Source organism: Bos indicus, chromosome 15, assembly GCF_029378745.1.
Source record: "Bos indicus isolate NIAB-ARS_2022 breed Sahiwal x Tharparkar chromosome 15, NIAB-ARS_B.indTharparkar_mat_pri_1.0, whole genome shotgun sequence".
NCBI lineage: Eukaryota > Metazoa > Chordata > Mammalia > Artiodactyla > Bovidae > Bos > Bos indicus.
In genome coordinates, this window is record NC_091774.1 from 49062190 (window position 1) to 49080461 (window position 18272).

General features: G+C 41.3%; 1 protein-coding gene and 1 pseudogene across 1 annotated transcript; both read left to right on the forward strand.

Annotated features, from left to right (window-relative positions):
* Positions 1-1007: 1007 nt before the first annotated feature.
* LOC109570032 (hemoglobin subunit epsilon-1-like) lies at positions 1008-3164 on the forward strand (annotated as a pseudogene).
* Positions 3165-11348: 8184 nt separating this feature from the next.
* Positions 11349-12801, forward strand: LOC109570031 (hemoglobin subunit epsilon-2). The gene is made up of 3 exons (XM_019975860.2): positions 11349-11440; positions 11566-11788; positions 12633-12801. Exons 1-3 carry the CDS (start codon positions 11349-11351, stop codon positions 12759-12761), a joined length of 444 nt encoding a protein of 147 aa, XP_019831419.2. The 3' UTR covers positions 12762-12801.
* Positions 12802-18272: the final 5471 nt, after the last annotated feature.

Genomic DNA, 18272 nt, shown 5'->3' on the forward strand with positions numbered 1-18272 from the left:
TTCATTGGAAGGACTGATGCTGAAGCTTAAACTCCAATACTTCGACCACTTGATGCAAAGAGTCAACTCATTGGAAAAGACCCTGATGCTGGGAAAGATTGAAGGCAGGAGGAGAACGGGACAACAGAGGATGAGATGGTTGGATGGCATCACTGACAGATGGACGTGAGTTTGAGTATGCTCCAGGAGTTGGTGATGGTCAAGGAAGCCTGGCATCCTGCAGGCCATGGGGTTGCAAAGAGTAGGACATGCCTGAGCAACTGAGCTAACTGAGGTTAAGTAGTCTATCCTAGGGTGTCTTTTTAATTTTTCTTAAGGGAGGGGGAACCTTAGAAATACTTGTAAAGGTCACAGCCCAGGAAAACTGATCCACCAAAGGCTGATTTTTAATTACACAGTTATGGGCTGCTTCTCCCCCCTGACCCATTCCTTACCATCATATCAACAGGACTCCAGTAAAATAACAGTGGGTTGCAGATGAAAAAGTTGTAAGATACAGACTCTATTTGATGATGATATGTTCTTAGGGGAGCCTACAGACAACAGGGACATCAAAATACAAAACAAAACAAAGACACTAGAGAAATTTGAAGTCTCCATCACTGATGGCTTCAAAAAACATTGAACATACTCCAACACCTAGCCTCTCATATCAATTCATTTATTCCTCATTGTGATCACAAATCCTAGTATTAAATAATTTCAGACTTCTTAGCTGCCTCACTGGTATCAATAAGAAGAGAAAATCAAGAAGAAAACTCAGGGCAATATCTCCAGAGTGGACAATTTCTCTTGTTGTCACAGAGCAATTAACAGAGTTCCCTGGAAGCACAGGATGTAAGCTTATTCTGCCTGTTCTCTCTATGAAATAACCTTTGGATATTTTAATTTGGGATTGAGCTCTTAGTTCTATTGTAGATTCCTTGCATTTCAACTCAGCTTCCTGAAGTAACCATAAATATGTGTTGTTGTTGTTGTTTTTTTTTTTTTTATTCTCCCTTGGAAAACTAAAATCCAGAGCTTGTTTATAATTCACTCCTCAAGAGAGCTAGAACTGATTTGAGTTTCTTGTCTATGATTGTATTTTTTATCTTGAGCATGTTTTTGTCTTTGTCACCATCTCACCATCTTTAACCAATACTAAAATAGTTTGAATAGAACTCCTTCCTTGTCTGGTGCTTAGCTACACTCCATGAGTCATTCTGAGAGAAGGAGAATGGGAGATATGGATGCCATCGTGGAGGATGACATGGGAAGAGCTGAGAGCGAAAATGGGGAGTGAGTGGAAAATATGGAGGAGGACATAACAAAGGAAGGTGTCTCAGGAACCAACACGTTATCATACACTCAATATACATCTTCCTTGCTGACCATCAGCTGTTCTTACTCCATGCCTGAGGGACACAGCCTAACCTTGACCAATGACTGAAAGGACAAGCAGGAGCAAGGGGGCAGAAGTTCAGCAGTAAAGAATAAAGGCAACAGCATCCAACAGCAGCACAGACTTGCTTTTGATGCTTCTGTGATCACCTGTAAGCTCCACGACTTGACATCATGGTGCATTTTACTGGCGAGGAGAAGGCTGCTATCACTGACCTGTGGGGCAAAATGAATATGGAAGAGGCTGGAGGCGAGGCTCTGGGCAGGTAGGAAGTGGCCTTCATGGGGGACAATGGTGAATATGAGCCTGGCAAATTGATCAGCAAATTCTGAAAAAATTTTCAAGTCACTGATTTTCCATCTGCTATTTCCATATCGTAGGCTACTGGTCTTCTACCCCTGGGCCCAGAGATTCTTTGACAGCTTTGGCAACCTGTCTTCTGCCTCTGCCATAATGGGAAACCCCAAGGTCAAGGCCCACGGCAAGAAGGTGCTGACCTCCTTTGGAGAAGCTATGAAGAATTTGGACAACCTCAAAGGTGCCTTTGCTAAGCTAAGTGAGTTACACTGTGACAAGTTGCACGGGGATCCTGAGAACTTCAGGGTGAGTTTAGGAAGTGTTCGTGTGTTCCCTGTGGCTTTTTACTTTGCAGTAATAATGGAAGTTGAGTGTTTGATTGGAAAGACTAGCAAAGATCTCAGAAATCGTAGATCAAACTAGGTGTTAGGAGGACAGACTTCAAGTGGGCATACCGAACCCACCTTGATTCGGGACTAGTGACATAAAGAGCTATGAGCAGCCTTACTGTGCATGCATGCTAAGTTGCTTCAGCTGTCAGATTCTTTGTGACCCCATGGCTGTAACCCACCAGGCTCCTCTGTCCGTGGGATTCTCCAGGCAAGAATACAGAAATGTGTTGCCATTTCTTTTTCTAGGGGATCTTCCCAACCCAGGGATCAAATCTGTATTTCTTACATCTCCTGCATTGGCAGGCAGGTTCTTTACCATTAGTGTCACAGTGAACAGCCTTAAGTTTGTTTAAAAATTTTCAGAAACTTCTGTCAGAACTGGATGTATTTACCCCCAGAAAATATCAAAGAGTAGCATATTTGCTCAAGGAGAAATAAAATCTGACTTTTGATAGATGAAGTCCAATCTCAAGGAAGGAGAAGTATCTTATGTGATTCTTGATGACTGAAGTTAGGAAAATATTTGGGAGAATAATTTTTAGACCATTCATCTCAAAGAAAAATAGATCAATTCTCTATTAAATTACCCACAGTATTGTGACTAAGTGGAGGCATATTGCTGCATTGGTTGGAGGCTTTACTAAACTCATTCTAGGAACCTATGAAACCCTGAAATCCTATGAATATAAAAATTAGAGGGAGGGAGAGAGGCAAATAAAAATAGTGAAATAGGAGAGAGGCAGGGCCTGTAGGTAGAAAAATATTGAATGGAGGGCTCATAGAATTTAAATTAAATTGAAGGACAAGCTCATACAAGTTTATTGTATAGGTACAACTTATGGAGCAGTTTAATATGTGGACTTGGGAGTGAGTGTAGGTACTAAGCCATTATTTTCTGCAACTCTTTTAGGAAACTTCTACTTGGCATACATAATTGTCATTCTGTCTCTCATCCAATAGCTCCTGGGCGATGTGATTGTCATTGTTCTGGCTACTCACTCTGGCAGAGAATTCACCCCTGACATGCAGGCTGCCTGGCAGAAGCTGGTGTTGCTTCTGGTGTTGCCACTGCTCTGGCCCACAAATACCACTGAATCCTCTTTTCAATTCACCATATTGTGTCCCCAGTGCCTTCCTTCTGCCCTTGGGGACTGGGGTTTGACCTTGAGAGCCCAGCTTCTGTCTAATAAAGTACATTCTATTCAGGGATCAAAAATTAACATTGTATCTTCTCTATCATTTCATCTTGTGCTAAAGGAGAAACAGTTCATTAGCTGAAGGATGGCGAGAGACATAGGAAGAAGTAACAGTCCTTTGAGAAGCATTGGGAAACTCATCAGTGGAAGACAGACATTCTGGTAGGATTTAGGGTTATTGGGAGAAAGTTAAGGTGGAGAAAGAAGTTTTCTGTGGTTGAAAATGTTTATTTTAGTGGTTGCGGTCTGACTGCCACAGGGCAGTGGGGCAAAAACTTCCTGTAGCAGGAAGGCAGATGTACTAAGTGGTGTCTGAGAGAAAACAAAATAGATTTATAGTGCATGCCACAGAGTTTGCAGGAAAAAACAAAAGCTTTGTAGGGATTTATCATCTAGACTCAGGTTACTTTTTCAGTTTGCTCCAACATACATTTTGAGTCAACTAAGTTATCATATATCTTATGAGACTGAATTGGAGATAAGAAGATCAATTGAAGGGTGGCTGAGAATTTTCAAAAAATCTCCATGAACCAGCAATAGCTTACCCTTTTCTGAAGGATTCCACTGTCTCCTTACAAAGCCAAGGCTAAGACACTTGAAATCATTGTACATCATATTCTCATTGAATGTAATGTGTACTAAAGTAAAATTAGAGCTAGGGTAGTGTATGAATTCGGACAAACAGGGGGATGACCAAGACTTCGTGTAGGAGATAAGATAATAACTAAGTCTCATAGTTTAAAATTAGCCAGCCAGAACTTGGCAATGTGCATGAAAATGGCTCTCTGGAGGTGGAAGAGAAAGTAAGACATAGGTGGAGGATTAGGAAAGACTAGATAATATAAGGTTTTGAAGATAAAAATATGTTATTACCTTGATAGTAGTAAGAGTAAGCAATAAATATTCTTAACTTTAAATGACTCAAGGAGTAGGATTTGGAGAGGCAAATAATCTGCTTAATTCACACAAAATGAATTGAAAATTGCAGACTAGACATGGATGCTAATTGAGGAGAAGAGATATAATGGACTCAATCCAAGAAGAGCGGTGTGTTTATTTGTGTCTGACTTTTTGTGACTGTTTGGACTATAGCCCACTAGGCTCTTCTATCCATGGGATTTTCCTGGCAAGAATGCTGGAGCTCGTTGCCATTTCCTCTCCAGAAGATCTTCCTGATCCACTGATGGAACTTGCATCTCCTTCTTGGCAGGCAGATTCTTTACCGCTGACCTCTGGGGAAGCCCTGAAAGATCAAGGAGGTCTGCAAAAAGTGAAGGATGAAGAAGGGGAGAGTGAATAGGACATATTTTCTGATTGACTGGGGTGGATGAGAAGGAAGGGGGTGGCAGCAGTTGAGAAAACTCACAGCCTGGCTCTACCAAGAAGAGGCCTGCAATGACCTGGAGACGTCATATAAGAGAAGCATTAACTGAATTATTCTTGAGAATGTCACTGCCAGATTGCTCAGGGAATCATGAGCTCCAGGCTTTGAGTTAAACTATCCTCTTGAGGACTGGCAAATTTAACTGTATGAGGCATTCATTTCATTATTTCCATACATTAACTACAGTCAGTTCAGTTCAGTTCAGTTGCTCAGTTGTGTCTGCCTCTTTGCGACCCCATGGACTGCAGCATGCCAGGACTCCCTGTTCATCACCAAGTCCTGGAGTTTACTTACTCATGTGCATTGAGTCGGTGATGCCATCTGACCATCTCATCCTCTGTGGTCCCCTTCTCCTCTTGCCTTCAATCTTTCCTGGCATCCGGGTCTTTTCAAATGAGTCAATATGTCCTGTGAATTACTTTCGAATTTGGCCTTTTGTCTTCACAATGTGGCTAAAAGACCAGTGATTACATTTTTGCAGACTGTCAACACACTGGTCTGTCTGTGCTCCCTTACCTATTTGTTTATTTGAGTGCATTGGATCTTAGTAATGGTTGGGAGATCTTTGTTGCATCATTTGAGCTCAGTAGTTACGTCTCTGGGTGGGATCCTTGTTGCCCAACTAGAGATTAAATCCATGTCCCCTGCATTGTAAGGAGAATTTCTATCCATAGGACCACTAAGAAAGTCCCCCACTGCCTCTTAATATGCCCCTAAATAGAGTAAAGAAAGGCTCTCTGTGGCATGAAACCTTCTCATCCAGTCAGTCAACAAATGAGAGCAAAGTACTTTTTTAAACCAGTCGATCTCTTTTTCATCCTTCTTGCCTCTCAACTATTATTCTTACTCTGAATATCACTTTCACTTTTCACTTTCATGCATTGGAGAAGGAAATGGCAATCCACTCCAGTGTTCTCGCCTGGAGAATCCCAAGGATGGGGGAGCCTGGTGGGCTGCCGTCTATGGGGTCGCACAGAGTCGGACACGACTGAAGAGACTTAGCAGCAGCAGCAGCAGGCATGATGATGGTGAAGGAGCAAACAAGATATATTCTTCTTCCCTTAATGATCTAGGTTTAGATCTGGATTTTTCCAGTTCAGGACAATTGAACTGAAAACAAAAACACAATTTACACACACACACACACACACACACATATGCATATATTCAGGTCTAGAGGGCTCAATTTTTTAATAGATGAAAAGGTGTCTAATTATTGTTGATAGACCATAAAAGTCAGCTGAGAAAAATAATGTGATAACACAATTATCTGGGAATATTAACCTAACTAAGAGCCAGAGGGTTTAGAGATTGTCATTACCAGGTTTAAAATCCTATAATGACTTCTTATTCCCTATCACTGAGGAGAAGTTCTAAGTTATTAGGTTTATGCTTTCTCTACAACAGTATTTTCTGCCATTCTCACTTTTACTATTTACATATCAACCAGCCCATCACTCATATCTCTAGCATAACAGATGTTTGTTTTACTTTACTTAGAGATTTGTGCCACTATCTCAACTTTCAGGACCTCTATCTTAATACTCTCAACTGACAGATTCCTTCTTTTCATTCTGGGCTGCCTCAACTATGACCTTCTTAGACATTTTTCTGATGTGATTGTGTCCCTCTCTCATTATGTCCTGGAGAAGGCACTGGCGACCCACTTCAATACTCTTGCCTGGAAAATCCCATGGATGGAGGAGCCTGGTGGGCTGCAGTCCATGGGGTCGCTAAGAGTTGGACACAACTGAGTGACTTCAGTTTCACTTTTCACTTTCATGCATTGGAGAAGGAAATGGCAACCCACTCCAGTGTTCTTGGCTGGAGAATTCCAGGGATGGGGGAGCCTGGTGGGCTGCCATCTCTGGGGTTTCACAGAGTTGGACACAACTGATGCAACTTAGCAGCAGCAGCAGCTCATTATGTCCAGATATTAATTTCCTTCATAACAAATGATAATAGCTGAAATTATTTGTTGATGGGTTTACTTATTCATTTTCTGTATCTTCCACCCGCAAATTAGATTCTTTGTCTATCTTAAATCTCCAGTACATAGAACAATTATAACACAAAGTCATGCAACAAATAGTTATTGAATGTACATTTAAGGATCCATGGGAATGAAAGTTTGAAAAAACATTATAATTTTATTTAATGTAAAAAACATAATGTTTGATCAGCTGTTCCGAGATGGAATGTGTTTCTCAGAGTACAATCAAGGACCCTTGCCTGGCCTTTCCCCTGTGTTGTCATTTGTACTAATGGGGAGCCAGCTCTAAGACCTTAGAACCTGCTGCTTTGGTTTGAATTTGAGCATCCTGCTAGCTCTGCAATTTGAGATGCATCACTTAATACCTTAAGCTCTCATTCACCGATCATGTTTATCTAAGTTTATTTTTTAGAGAATTAAATACATTAATATATCTCACATCTTTAGTTCACTAATTGGAACATAAGCTCTCTTTATCTCTTCCTCTAAAAATAATTGACTGCATCTATAACTTCTATCTTTTAGCAGTAGTATTTATGTTATCTATAAGCTCTATCTATCTGCACTATATGTGTATATGTATTCATAAATATATGTTATCTTTTGTCTCCAATAATAATGCTTTTTAAAAAAATTTAGCTATAAGGATAGTTATCATTATTGAAACTGAGCTTCAATTGAAACTGAAGCTATATGATATTTGATATCATATATCAAATGATAATTTCAAATATTATCATTATTGAAATTGAGCTTCAGTGGAAATAAAAGGTCATTTTGTGAGGAAATGGAAAATTCAAAGCCTGGAATTGAGAAATCAGCAAGACAGGTTTAGAGGAAAGAGAAGAGATGAGTCCAAAGACAGAGGGATGGTAAGGAAACAAGGATAGCTGTGGGAGGTGAAACGTTTGGCAGTATTGCGGTTGAAAGGAAAGAAACTCCGGAAGACTGAACTAAGACCAAGAGGTAACGCAATAGGGACTAAAGACTGCTTTCAGAAGGCCAGAGGGGTTTGTTTGGACTTTGTTTCCTTTTAGAAGAAACCTATATAGGGATGAGGAAAGTGTCTACTGGAAAGTATAATTGTATGAAAGGAACTGTGCCTTTGTTATTTTTCACTTTTCCTCTCCTGGAGGCAGAAAAAAAACTTGCCAAGGAGAAATGTCTATACAACATATGCTGGTTCTGTATAAAGGAAAGAACTTAGAGATCACAAATATATTGCTAAGGCTATTTATACATTAGGGCTTCCCTGGTAGCTCAGATGGTAAAAAATCCGCCCTCAATGTGGGAGACCTGGGTTCCATCCCTGGGTTGGGAAGCTCCCGTTGAAGGATGGCCTGGCAACCCACTTCAGTATTCTTGCCTGGAGAATCCCCATGGAGGGAGGAGCCTGGCAGACTGCAGTCCATGAGATCAGACATGACTGACTAAGCATACAGCACACTCATACATTGGCTGAGCATTTGTACAGAACTGTTTCTAGACAGCCATTTCAAGTTTGCATCCTATAAATCCAGAAGTGGGATGAAGTGTCTCTGGGGGAGGAAAACAGCTAGAACATGTATGCTGGAGTGAGTACAATAATAAAGCTATGAGTGTTTATTTTTATGCTTGCAAAAGGTGAAGTTGCTCGTGCTAGGAATATAGGAGGGAAATCATGGTCAAGCCCTAGTCTAGCAAGGGGAACAAACTAGCTGTGCTTAGAGACAAGGCAAGGCCCCAGGCTTTGCAGGAAGTTGATATCACTCAGTTCAAAATGGGAGCAGAGAGGCCAGCCCAGAACTCTCTGCTCACTGTGCACATCTGTTATCTCTCTTCACCTCTACAGCTCCTGGAAATTGTGCTAGTGATTGTCTGGCAAGCCATTTTGATACAGAATTAACCCTCCCAGTGTGGGCTGCCTTGAAGACGACGGTGACTGGACTGGTGAACACCCTGGCCCTCAAGTATCACTGAGGGTCCTGCCCAGTAATAGAGTGTCACCAAGGAAAAGTTTTATTGTTCTAATAATAATAATAATAACAACAACAACAAGAATAGCAGTAGCAGTAATGCTCTGCTAAGAGCTCTTCTCAGAGTATTTGTCCTCAGGTCTGCTTTTCTCATGTGCTTTTACATATTTGGAAACATTAGAAATTCTATGTCGAGCTGTATTTTGGGGGGTCACCATTCAGATTTTGCATGAAGTAGAAATTTCTGCAGGAAAATTAAAAACAGAGCACCTAAGGGATGTGGTTGGGACATACACTTGGGAGAAATATATACACGTGAGTTTTTCCAGTTAAAGATATAGAGGCATTCAGGTGGGAGGGGAAGGGTATCAGGGGACAAGAGCTCCTCAGGACCACACACTTAAGTGGGTCTGAAAAAAGACTTCAGTGAAGGCAAAGGTTCTGAGGTAGAGTACCTAAGTGGAGATTCTTTACAGGAAAATTAGCCCAGGTCTGAAGATGGCAATGTCCAGGCAAGGATGTCATTCCATTCTAAGAACATATTTTCTAAAAGCAGCTGGCTTGTCCCAGCCCTTGTAAAGAGAGACTCGGGATGGGAGAGGTTGGAGGTCAGAGCAGGGGATACCTCTTTTCAAAGTCAACTCCAAAGAACTGCCCATGGGCTTTACTAAAGAACTATCTGCTTAAAGTTAAGAGAGCTGCCTGAGAAGGTTAATTTTTTTTTTTTTTTTCAGGACTGTTTTTTTTTTTTTTCTTTTAAATATTTATTTGTATTTATTTATTTGGTTGTGCCACGTCTTAGCTGTGGCAGGCAGGATCTTCAATCTTTGCACCGTGCAGGATCTTCAGTCTTTGCACCATGCAGGGTCTTTAATCTTTGCACCATGCAGGATCTTTAAATGTGGTATGTGGGATCTAGTTGCCTGACCAGGGTTGGAACCTGGGGCCCTGCATTGGTTGTTCAGAATCTTAGCCACCAGACCACCAGGGAGGGAATTTTAAATTAATTGTTGCCATGAGGAGACCTATGTGAGCAGGCTAGCTACAGCATTTCAAGAAGGAGAGACCATTGTAAACTGCTCAGAGAGAGGGACTGTCTAAAAAAGTGAGAGAGAAAATCAGGAGTTAGAGGTAACTTCAAGAATCATTGCCTGCTTTGCTGAAAGGATGGAAGTATTCCCCAACATTCAGAGCTGCAGAAGTCCCTGAGTCTGGGGCCTTGCAGGGGCACATACTCTGATGAAGATGGACATCAGAGCTAGAGATAGAAAGTACCCAGATCCAACCCTGCAGGCCAGACCCCAGCTGAGTGTAAGTGAGGTTCCTGGCTGTGGTCATAGTTTCCGCTTTTTTCTTTTATTTCTCTGACTTATTTTCTTGAAGCAAATTCTTTTGAGATTAATCCAAATTAATCTCTGTACCAAAGTGCTCACATAAAACAGTGCTCACAGATTATCCACTCTGTCATGGTAAACAAGCTTCCAGAAACAGAAATTTTTATCCACATTTTACATTTAAGTCTTTTCAAGGCTGAATCCATAAAAGTGTCTGACTATATCAAATAGGATTTATTTTCTAATAGTAGAAATTTTGCTATTAATATAATATATTGGGTTGAACTCTAAATTTTAGAGTCCCTCTGTAAATACACATGAAAATTATTTTCTTATTATATATACATATACTTGTAAGAGTGATCTCAGGGAGAAACAAACCAGCTTTCTGGAGGTCAAAATGTGGGAGCAATAAATTCTGAAATAAAATGAATCATTCCCTCTCCCACTAGAAATGTGCCTTTGACAATCTTGTAAATGCTTATTTGGATGCATGAGAACAAAGTACCTTAGATCACAGTGGCAGTGGTGTGTGGAGTACTGTCATTGATGATTGCCTCTGACTGATTAGATATGAAGAAAAGTCACACTCGGCCAGGAGTGTGGACCCAGCACATGAGACAACTCAGTTCATCCAGTACCATTGCCAAGAGGAATTCATATACTCTCTTCATTAAACATAGAAGCACCTATTCCCCAACATTTAATAATGTATTCTCTATATGAATGCATAGATACATGTCCTGGCTAGAGACACTTTCCATATAATCAGAGTGAAAAAAAATTATTCAGACAAGTACACATATTACTGATAGAACTCAGTAACAAAGGGGTGATGTTCAATTCTCTAAATTACCGAGTTCTTACCTATCTTGTTTCTAAATTGATGCTGGATTGGGATCATTTTTGCTTGTTTATGAGAATTATAAAAGTATGAGCCCATATAAGCTTTAGAAGCGTTGGTAACCCAAGAAGAGCTGTGGCTTCATCTATTAATATACCCTGGCTGAACAGCAGAACAGTGTCTTATAAACACCTGACACAGTGCTCAACAGAATTCTAAATGTTGCTCTTCCTAACTCTAGCTATGCTTCATGGTCAGCCTGCTGGTCACTTCAGGAGCCGTGGTGGGGAGCTTGAGATATGAATTGCACAGTAGAGGGTAGGGGGGAAAACAGCGGAGTATCCCTGATAGAGCCGGTAACACTATCAGAGACACAAATGTCCATCTTGCTGACCCACCCTTGCCCAAGTCCCACCCCTGGTGGTGGCCCCCTACCTTTGACCAATAGTCTCATTTTATTGGGGGAAGGAAGGACCTTGGGACAGGAGATGAGGAATAAAAGGCCACATAGTGAAGAGGCAGCACAGACTTGCTTCTGGCCCATTAGGATCACCAGTAAGCTCCCAGACACCATGGTGCATTTTACTACTGAGGAGAAGGCTGCTGTTGCTAGTCTGTGGGCCAAAGTGAATGTGGAGGTGGTCGGCGGTGAGAGCCTGGCAAGGTAAGCACTGGACACAGGTAGGAGAGGATGTAGAAAGGCTGAAATTGTTCCATAAAAGAGGGACTGGTTAGGTTTCTTACATACTCTGACTTCTCATCTGTTCTGTGACTATAATCATCCCATAGGCTCCTGATCGTCTGCCCATGGACCCAGAGGTTCTTTGACAGTTTTGGTAACTTATACTCTGAGTCTGCAATAATGGGCAACCCCAAGGTCAAGGTCCACGGCAGGAAAGTGCTGAACTCCTTTGGAAATGCCATTAAGCACATGGATGACCTCAAGGGCACCTTTGCAGATCTAAGTGAGCTGCACTGTGACAAGTTGCACGTGGATCCCGAGAACTTCAGGGTGAGTTCTGGGCAAGCCTGTGCTTTGTGCTTTCATCCAGGTTTCTGTGCTGTGGTTATAATGAGAACACTGACTCAAGTCTTATGCTATAGAAATATATTTTTTGGAGGTAATATTTCAGAGAAAGGCTTGATTTTGATAGGTTGTTCCAGAGGTCAAAGATAAGACCAAGTAATTATTCTATGGCTAGTGGAGGTCACTGGTCATCTGATAACTCTGAAAAAAGAAAACATGTTGTGAAGAAAACTAAACAAACTTGAGCTGTATGTTTTGGCCTGGAGAATACAAACTGAGCAGTGCAGAAGAATATCTTGCCTTGAAACTGAAATTTTCTATGAAAATTGATGAATACATTTCTTTATGATTTTTGAGTTTTGAACCAGAACTAAACAGGGCAAAATAAGAGCAACTTTTCACAATTTGTGCCTCCTTCACTCATCTCTAGCAAAGATGAAATGTTTTTGTATACAAGGTGCTGGATTCCTTGTCAAATGGATGTCCAAACAATCTGAATGTATGTAATATCTGAAGATACAATATGCATATGAAGTCCCCTTTCAGCACTATAATTTTATTTAAAAAAAAAAAGGAGAGAAGGTACCCATAGCAATGCTCTGGGGTTGGAAGTTGACAGAGAAAATGGGAGAATGATATAACACAGTGGGGGTTCAGACTGGGAGTCACTGAAGCCAATGCCAGATCTATAATGATGCACTTTTGTGGGAACATGGCCATGAAAGTCGCTCAACCTCTTATGAAGAAGGAAATGGATGTGGCATCTATTTACTGGAAGGGCAGCCTGAGACCTTCTCTTCATTATGTACTATCTTCTTTTTATTCCCAGCTCCTAGGCAACATGATATTGATTGTCTTGGCAACCCACTTCAGCAAGGAATTTACCCCACAGATGCAGGCTGCCTGGCAAAAGCTGACAAATGCTGTGGCTAATGCTCTGACCCACAAGTACCACTAGATGCCTGGCCAACCATGTTTTTGCCTCTCTGAAGGCCCAGTGTCCCAGCAGTTCATCTCCTGAAGACAGAGCGAGAGAGCTCTAATTCCAGACATAACTCCAATATAATACAAATGAAATTAAAGTCAGGGTCTATAATGAATATCTTTGTATTTTCTCTTTGTTTTTATCTTTTCTAAGTTGATTCAGCCAAAAAAAAAAAAAAAAAAAAGCTTTACTATTGGAACTGGGAATATTGGAGGTTGACAGTTTGGGGAGGTTATAGAAGGAACCCTAATAAGATTCTGTAAAAGTGACTTCAGTGGGTAGTTAATCCTAGGAGGGGGAGTTAGACTCCTGAAACAGGGAAGGTCTTTAGAAAAAGGAAAGAAATGGAGTTACTCCTGAGAGATGCAAAATGATTGTTAATAGTGAGCTGTTAGGACACAAAGTAAGGGACCTGTATAGTCTGTTATTTGTATAAATGCTGGATAGAGCTCTTTCTGGACTACTTTTATTTAATATGAGTCATACTTTTAGCAGCTATAAGTGCAATGGAGATCAGTCCTGGGATTTCTCTGGAAGGAATGATGCTAAAGCTGAAACTCCAGTACTTTGGCAACTTCATGCGAAGAGTTGACTCATTGGAAAAGACTGTGATGCTGGGAGGGATTGGGGGCAAGAGGAGAAGGGGACGACAGAGGATGAGATGGCTGGATGGCATCACTGACTCGATGGACGTGAGTCTCAGTGAACTCCGGGAGTTGGTGATGGACAGGGAGGCCTGGTGTGCTGCGATTCATGGGGTCGCAAAGAGTCGGAAACGACTGAGCGACTGATCTGATCTGATCTGATAAGTGCAATGAAGATGGTATTTTAGACACCCAGTCAAGCACTCTGCTCTCAATTTTTTCTTTGCATCTTCAATGGGGCATGCTTAGTCCCTTCAGTCATGTCTGACTCTTTGCCACCCCATGGACTGTAACCTGCCAGGTTACATAACCTGTCCATGGGATTCTTTGGGCAAAGATACTGAAGGGTTTGCCATGCCATGGTACTAATGCTATATTACTTGGGAGCTCTGCAACCTGGAACACATTTTTAATTCTATCAAGCCTTTGGTAGAGATAAAGGCCATTTATGAGGAAAAATGACAAATTCAAGATCCATCATGTCATATCCAATTCAAAGAAGATAAATTAATAACGGTGGGGTAGTATAAAATTATAGAACCTGCTAGAGGGTCCAGATGAGAAGGAAATGGCAACCCACTCTAGTGTTCTTGCCTGGAGAATCCCATGGACAGAGGGGCCTGACAGGCTGCAGTCCATGGGGTTGCAAAGAGTCAGAAAAACCATAGCTTTGACTAGAGGGACCTTTGTTGGCAAGGTAATGTCTTTGCTTTTTAATACGCTGTCTAGGTTGGTCATAGCTTTTCTTCCAAGGAATAAGCATCTTTCAATTTGATGGCTGCAGTCACCATCAGGAGTGATTTTGGAGCCCCCCAAAATAAAATCTGTCACAGTTTTTACTGTTTCTCCATCTATTTGCCATGAAGTGATGGGACCAGATTCCATGATTTTGGTTTTCTTAATATTGAGTTTTAAGCCAACTTTTTCACTCCTCTTTTTCACTGTCATCAAGAGGCTCTTTAGTTCCTCTTTGCTTTCTGCCATAAGGGTGGTGTCATCTGCACATCTGAGGTTATTGATATTTCTTCTGGCAATCTCGATTCCAGCTTGTGCTTCATCCAGTCCAGCATTTCTCATGGTGTACTCTGCATAGAAGTTAAATAAGCAGGGTGGCAATATACAGCCTTGACGTACTCCTTTCCTTATTTGGAATCAGTCTATTGTTCCATGTCCAGTTCTAACTGTTGCTTCTTGACCTGCATACAGGTCTCTCAAGAGGCAGGTCAGGTGATCTGGTATTCTTATCTTCTTTAGAATTATCCAGTTTGTTGTGATCCACACAGTCAAAGGCTTTGACATAGTCAATAAAGCAGACATAGATGCTTTTTTGAACTCTTTGCCTTTTATGAAGATCCAGCGGATGTTGGCAATTTGATCTCTGGTTCCCCTGCCTTTTCTAAATACAGCTTGAACATCTGGAAGTTCATGGGTCATGTGCTGTCAAAGGCTGGCTTGGAGAATTTTGAGCATTACTTTACTAGTGTGTGAGATGAGTGCAATTATGCAGTAGTTTGAGCATTCTTTGGCATTGCCTTTCTTTGGGATTGGAATGAAAACTAACATCTTCCAGTTCTGTGGTCACTGCTGAGTTTTCCACATTTGCTGGCATATTGAGTGCAGCACTTTCACAGCATCATCTTCCAGGATTTGAAACAGCTGAACTGGAATTCCATCACCTCCACTAGCTTTGTTTGTAGTGATGCTTTCTAAGGCCCACTTGACTTCACATTCCAGGATGTTTGGCTCTAGGTGAGTGATCACACCATCATGATTATCTTGGTCATAAAGATCTTTTTTGTACAGTTCTTCTGTGTATTCTGGCCACCTCTTCTTAATATCTTCTGCTTCTGTTAGGTTCATACCATTTCTGTCCTTTATCAAGCCCATCTTTGCATGAAATGTTCCCTTGGTATCTCTAATTTTCTTGAAGAGATCTCTAGTCTTTACCATTCTGTTGTTTTCCTCTATTTCTTTGCATTGATGGCTGAGGAAGGCTTTCTTATCTCTCCTTGCTATTCTTTGGAACTCTGCATTCAGATGCTTATATCTTTCTTTTTTCCTTTGCTTTTTGCTTTTCTTCTTTCCACAGCTATTTGTAAGGCCTCCTCAGACAGCCATTTTGCTTTTTTGCATTTCTTTTCCATGGGGGTGGTCTTGATCCCTGTCTCCTGTACAATATCACCCTGTCTCCATCCATAGTTCATCAGGCACTCTATCAAATCTAGTCCCTTAAATCTATTTCTCACTTCCACTGTATAATCATATGGGATTTAATGTAGGTCATACCTGAATCGTCTAGTGATTTCCCTACTTTCTTCAATTTAAGTTTGAATTTGCCAATAAGGAGTTCATGATCTGTGCCACAATCAGCTCCCTGTCTTGTTTTTGTTGACTGTATAGGGCTTCCATGTTTGAGTTCAAAAAATATAATCAATCTGATTTCAATATTGACCATCTGGTAATGTCCATGTGTAGAGTCTTCTCTTGTGTTGTTGGAAGGGGGGTGTTTGCTATGACCAGTGCATTCTTGTCACAGAACTCTATTAGCCTTTGCCCTGCTTCATTCTGTATTCCAAGGCCAAATTTGCCTGTTACCCCAGGTGTTTCTTGACTTCCTACTTTTGCATTCCAGTCCCCTATAATGAAAAGGACATCTTTTTTGGGTGTTAGTTCTAAAAGGTCTTGTAAGTCTTCATAGAACCATTCAACTTCAGCTTCTTCAGTGTTACTGGTTGGGGCATAGACTTGGATTACTGTGATATTGAGTGGTTTGCCTTGGAAACGAACAGAGGTAATTCTGTCATTTTTGAGATTGCATCCAAGTACTGAATTTTGGACTCTTTTGTTGACCATGATGGCTACTCCATTTCTTTTAAGGGATTCTTGCCCACAGTAGTAGATATAATGGTCACCTGAGTTAAATTCACCCATTCCAGGCCATTTTAGTTCTCTGATTCCTAGAATGTTGAAATTCACTCTTGCCATCTCCTATCTGACCACTTCCTATTTGCGCCTGACTCATGGACCTAACATTCCAGGTTCCCAAGCAATATTGCTCTTTATGGCATCGGACCTTGCTTCTATCACCAGTCACACCCACAACTGGGCATTGTTTTTGCTTTGTCTCCATCCTTTCATTCTTTCTGGAGTTATTTCTCCACTGATCTCCAGTAGCATATTGGGCACCTACAGACCTGGGGATTTCCTCTTTCAGTATCCTATCATTTTGCCTTTTCATACTGTTCATAGGGTTCTCAAGGCAAGAATACTGAAGTGGTTTGCCATTCCCTTCTCCAGTGGACCACATTCTGTCAGACCTCTCCACCATGACCTGCCCAGCAAAGTGCAGCCTCTGCTCCTTTCTTTGGATGAGGGGTATCTCCTCACGGTTGCCCCTCCTGACCTTGAACATGGAATAACTCCTCTCAGCCATGTTCAGTAAACCTTTAATCCAATTTTCTGTTGATGGGCGGGGCAATGTTCTCTTCCTGTTATTTGACCTGAGCCCAAACTATGGTGGAGGTTTGGCGACATCCATGAATGGCGACCTCAATGAAGATAATGGCGACCTCCTTCAAAATGTCCCCTGCACACACTACTACACTCAGTGCCCACAAACCCTGCAGCAGGCCACCAATGACCCACACCTCCTCTGGAGACTCCGGGACACTCACTGCGAGTCTGGGGCAGTCTCTTGTGGGGTCACTGCTCCTTTCTACTGGGTCCTGGTGCATTTTTTTTTAATGCCCTCCAAGAATCTTTCCCCAGTCCTATGTAAGTTATGGTGGTTCTATGGTGGGGTTAATGTTGACCTCCTCCAAAAGGGCTATGCCATAGCCAGGTCTACAGCACCCAGAGCCCCTGCCCCTGTAGCAGTCTGCTGCTGACCAGTATGTCCACAGGAGATGCTCAAACACAGTTCTGTCTCAGTCTCTATGGGGAATCTGGGTCTTGGTGCACACAAGGTATGTTTGAGTCCTCTGAGCATCTCTGGCGGGTATGGGGTTGATTCTAAATGTGATTTCACCCCTCCTACAGTCTTGCTGGGGCTTCTCCTTTGCCCTTGGATGTGACGTATGTCCTCACAGTCGTTCCACAAGCAGTGTCAAGCAGGCACAGCTCCAGAGCTTCACAGCTGCCACACTTTATCACTAGCAAAGTATAAAATTTTTTGTTTATCTACAGCCTTGCAATACTTTGAAATTGTCAGTCTCTTCTTTATGTTATTTCCCTTCCCCTTCCCTTTCATTCCATTATTTTCTCTTCTCTTAGATCCTCCTTCCCTTCTTCCATCCTTCCCTCCTCCTCCCTCTCTTCCTTCCTTCCTTCCAGCTACACTGGAATATATTTGTATATAATTGTAGTATTATTTTGAATTGAGGACAGTGACATTTACTTTTAATCTTCATTCCTGGGTCCAATCCACCTTTTTTTTTTTTTTTCCCCTGAGGACAACACTATAGAAATTTCTTCACTTTTTGTTTTCCCAGAAACCCTCTCAGACTTTATCAGGCTGAATAAGATAAATCTTGTTTGTAATTCCTCTACATTCTCTCTATAGTCATATCATAGTTGTATTTTTCTTTATTTCTCATTTAATTTTTCCCTATAAAATCCATTAAGTCTACTTCAGTAGTTGGTAGAAAGACATTATTTCTTCTTTTTCACTTACTTAATGGACATTTATTTCAAATAAAGGATGGAGAAAAATAGAATTTTGTGACCCAAAGTATCTATACAAGAAAGAAAGCAAGTTAAATCTATGACAAAATAGTTATTGATTCCAACCTCTTACAAATATCTCTAGAAACAAAGTGTAGCTCCCTCTAGAAACTGCTTG

Bases quoted from the DNA above. Each gene is read 5' to 3' on its own strand.
- LOC109570031 (XM_019975860.2), top strand. From the start codon at position 11,349: ATGGTGCATTTTACTACTGAGGAGAAGGCTGCTGTTGCTAGTCTGTGG. The intron at 11,441-11,565 runs GTAAGCACTGGA...ATCATCCCATAG, and splicing joins GGCGGTGAGAGCCTGGCAAG to GCTCCTGATCGTCTGCCCAT. The intron at 11,789-12,632 runs GTGAGTTCTGGG...TTTTATTCCCAG, and splicing joins TGGATCCCGAGAACTTCAGG to CTCCTAGGCAACATGATATT.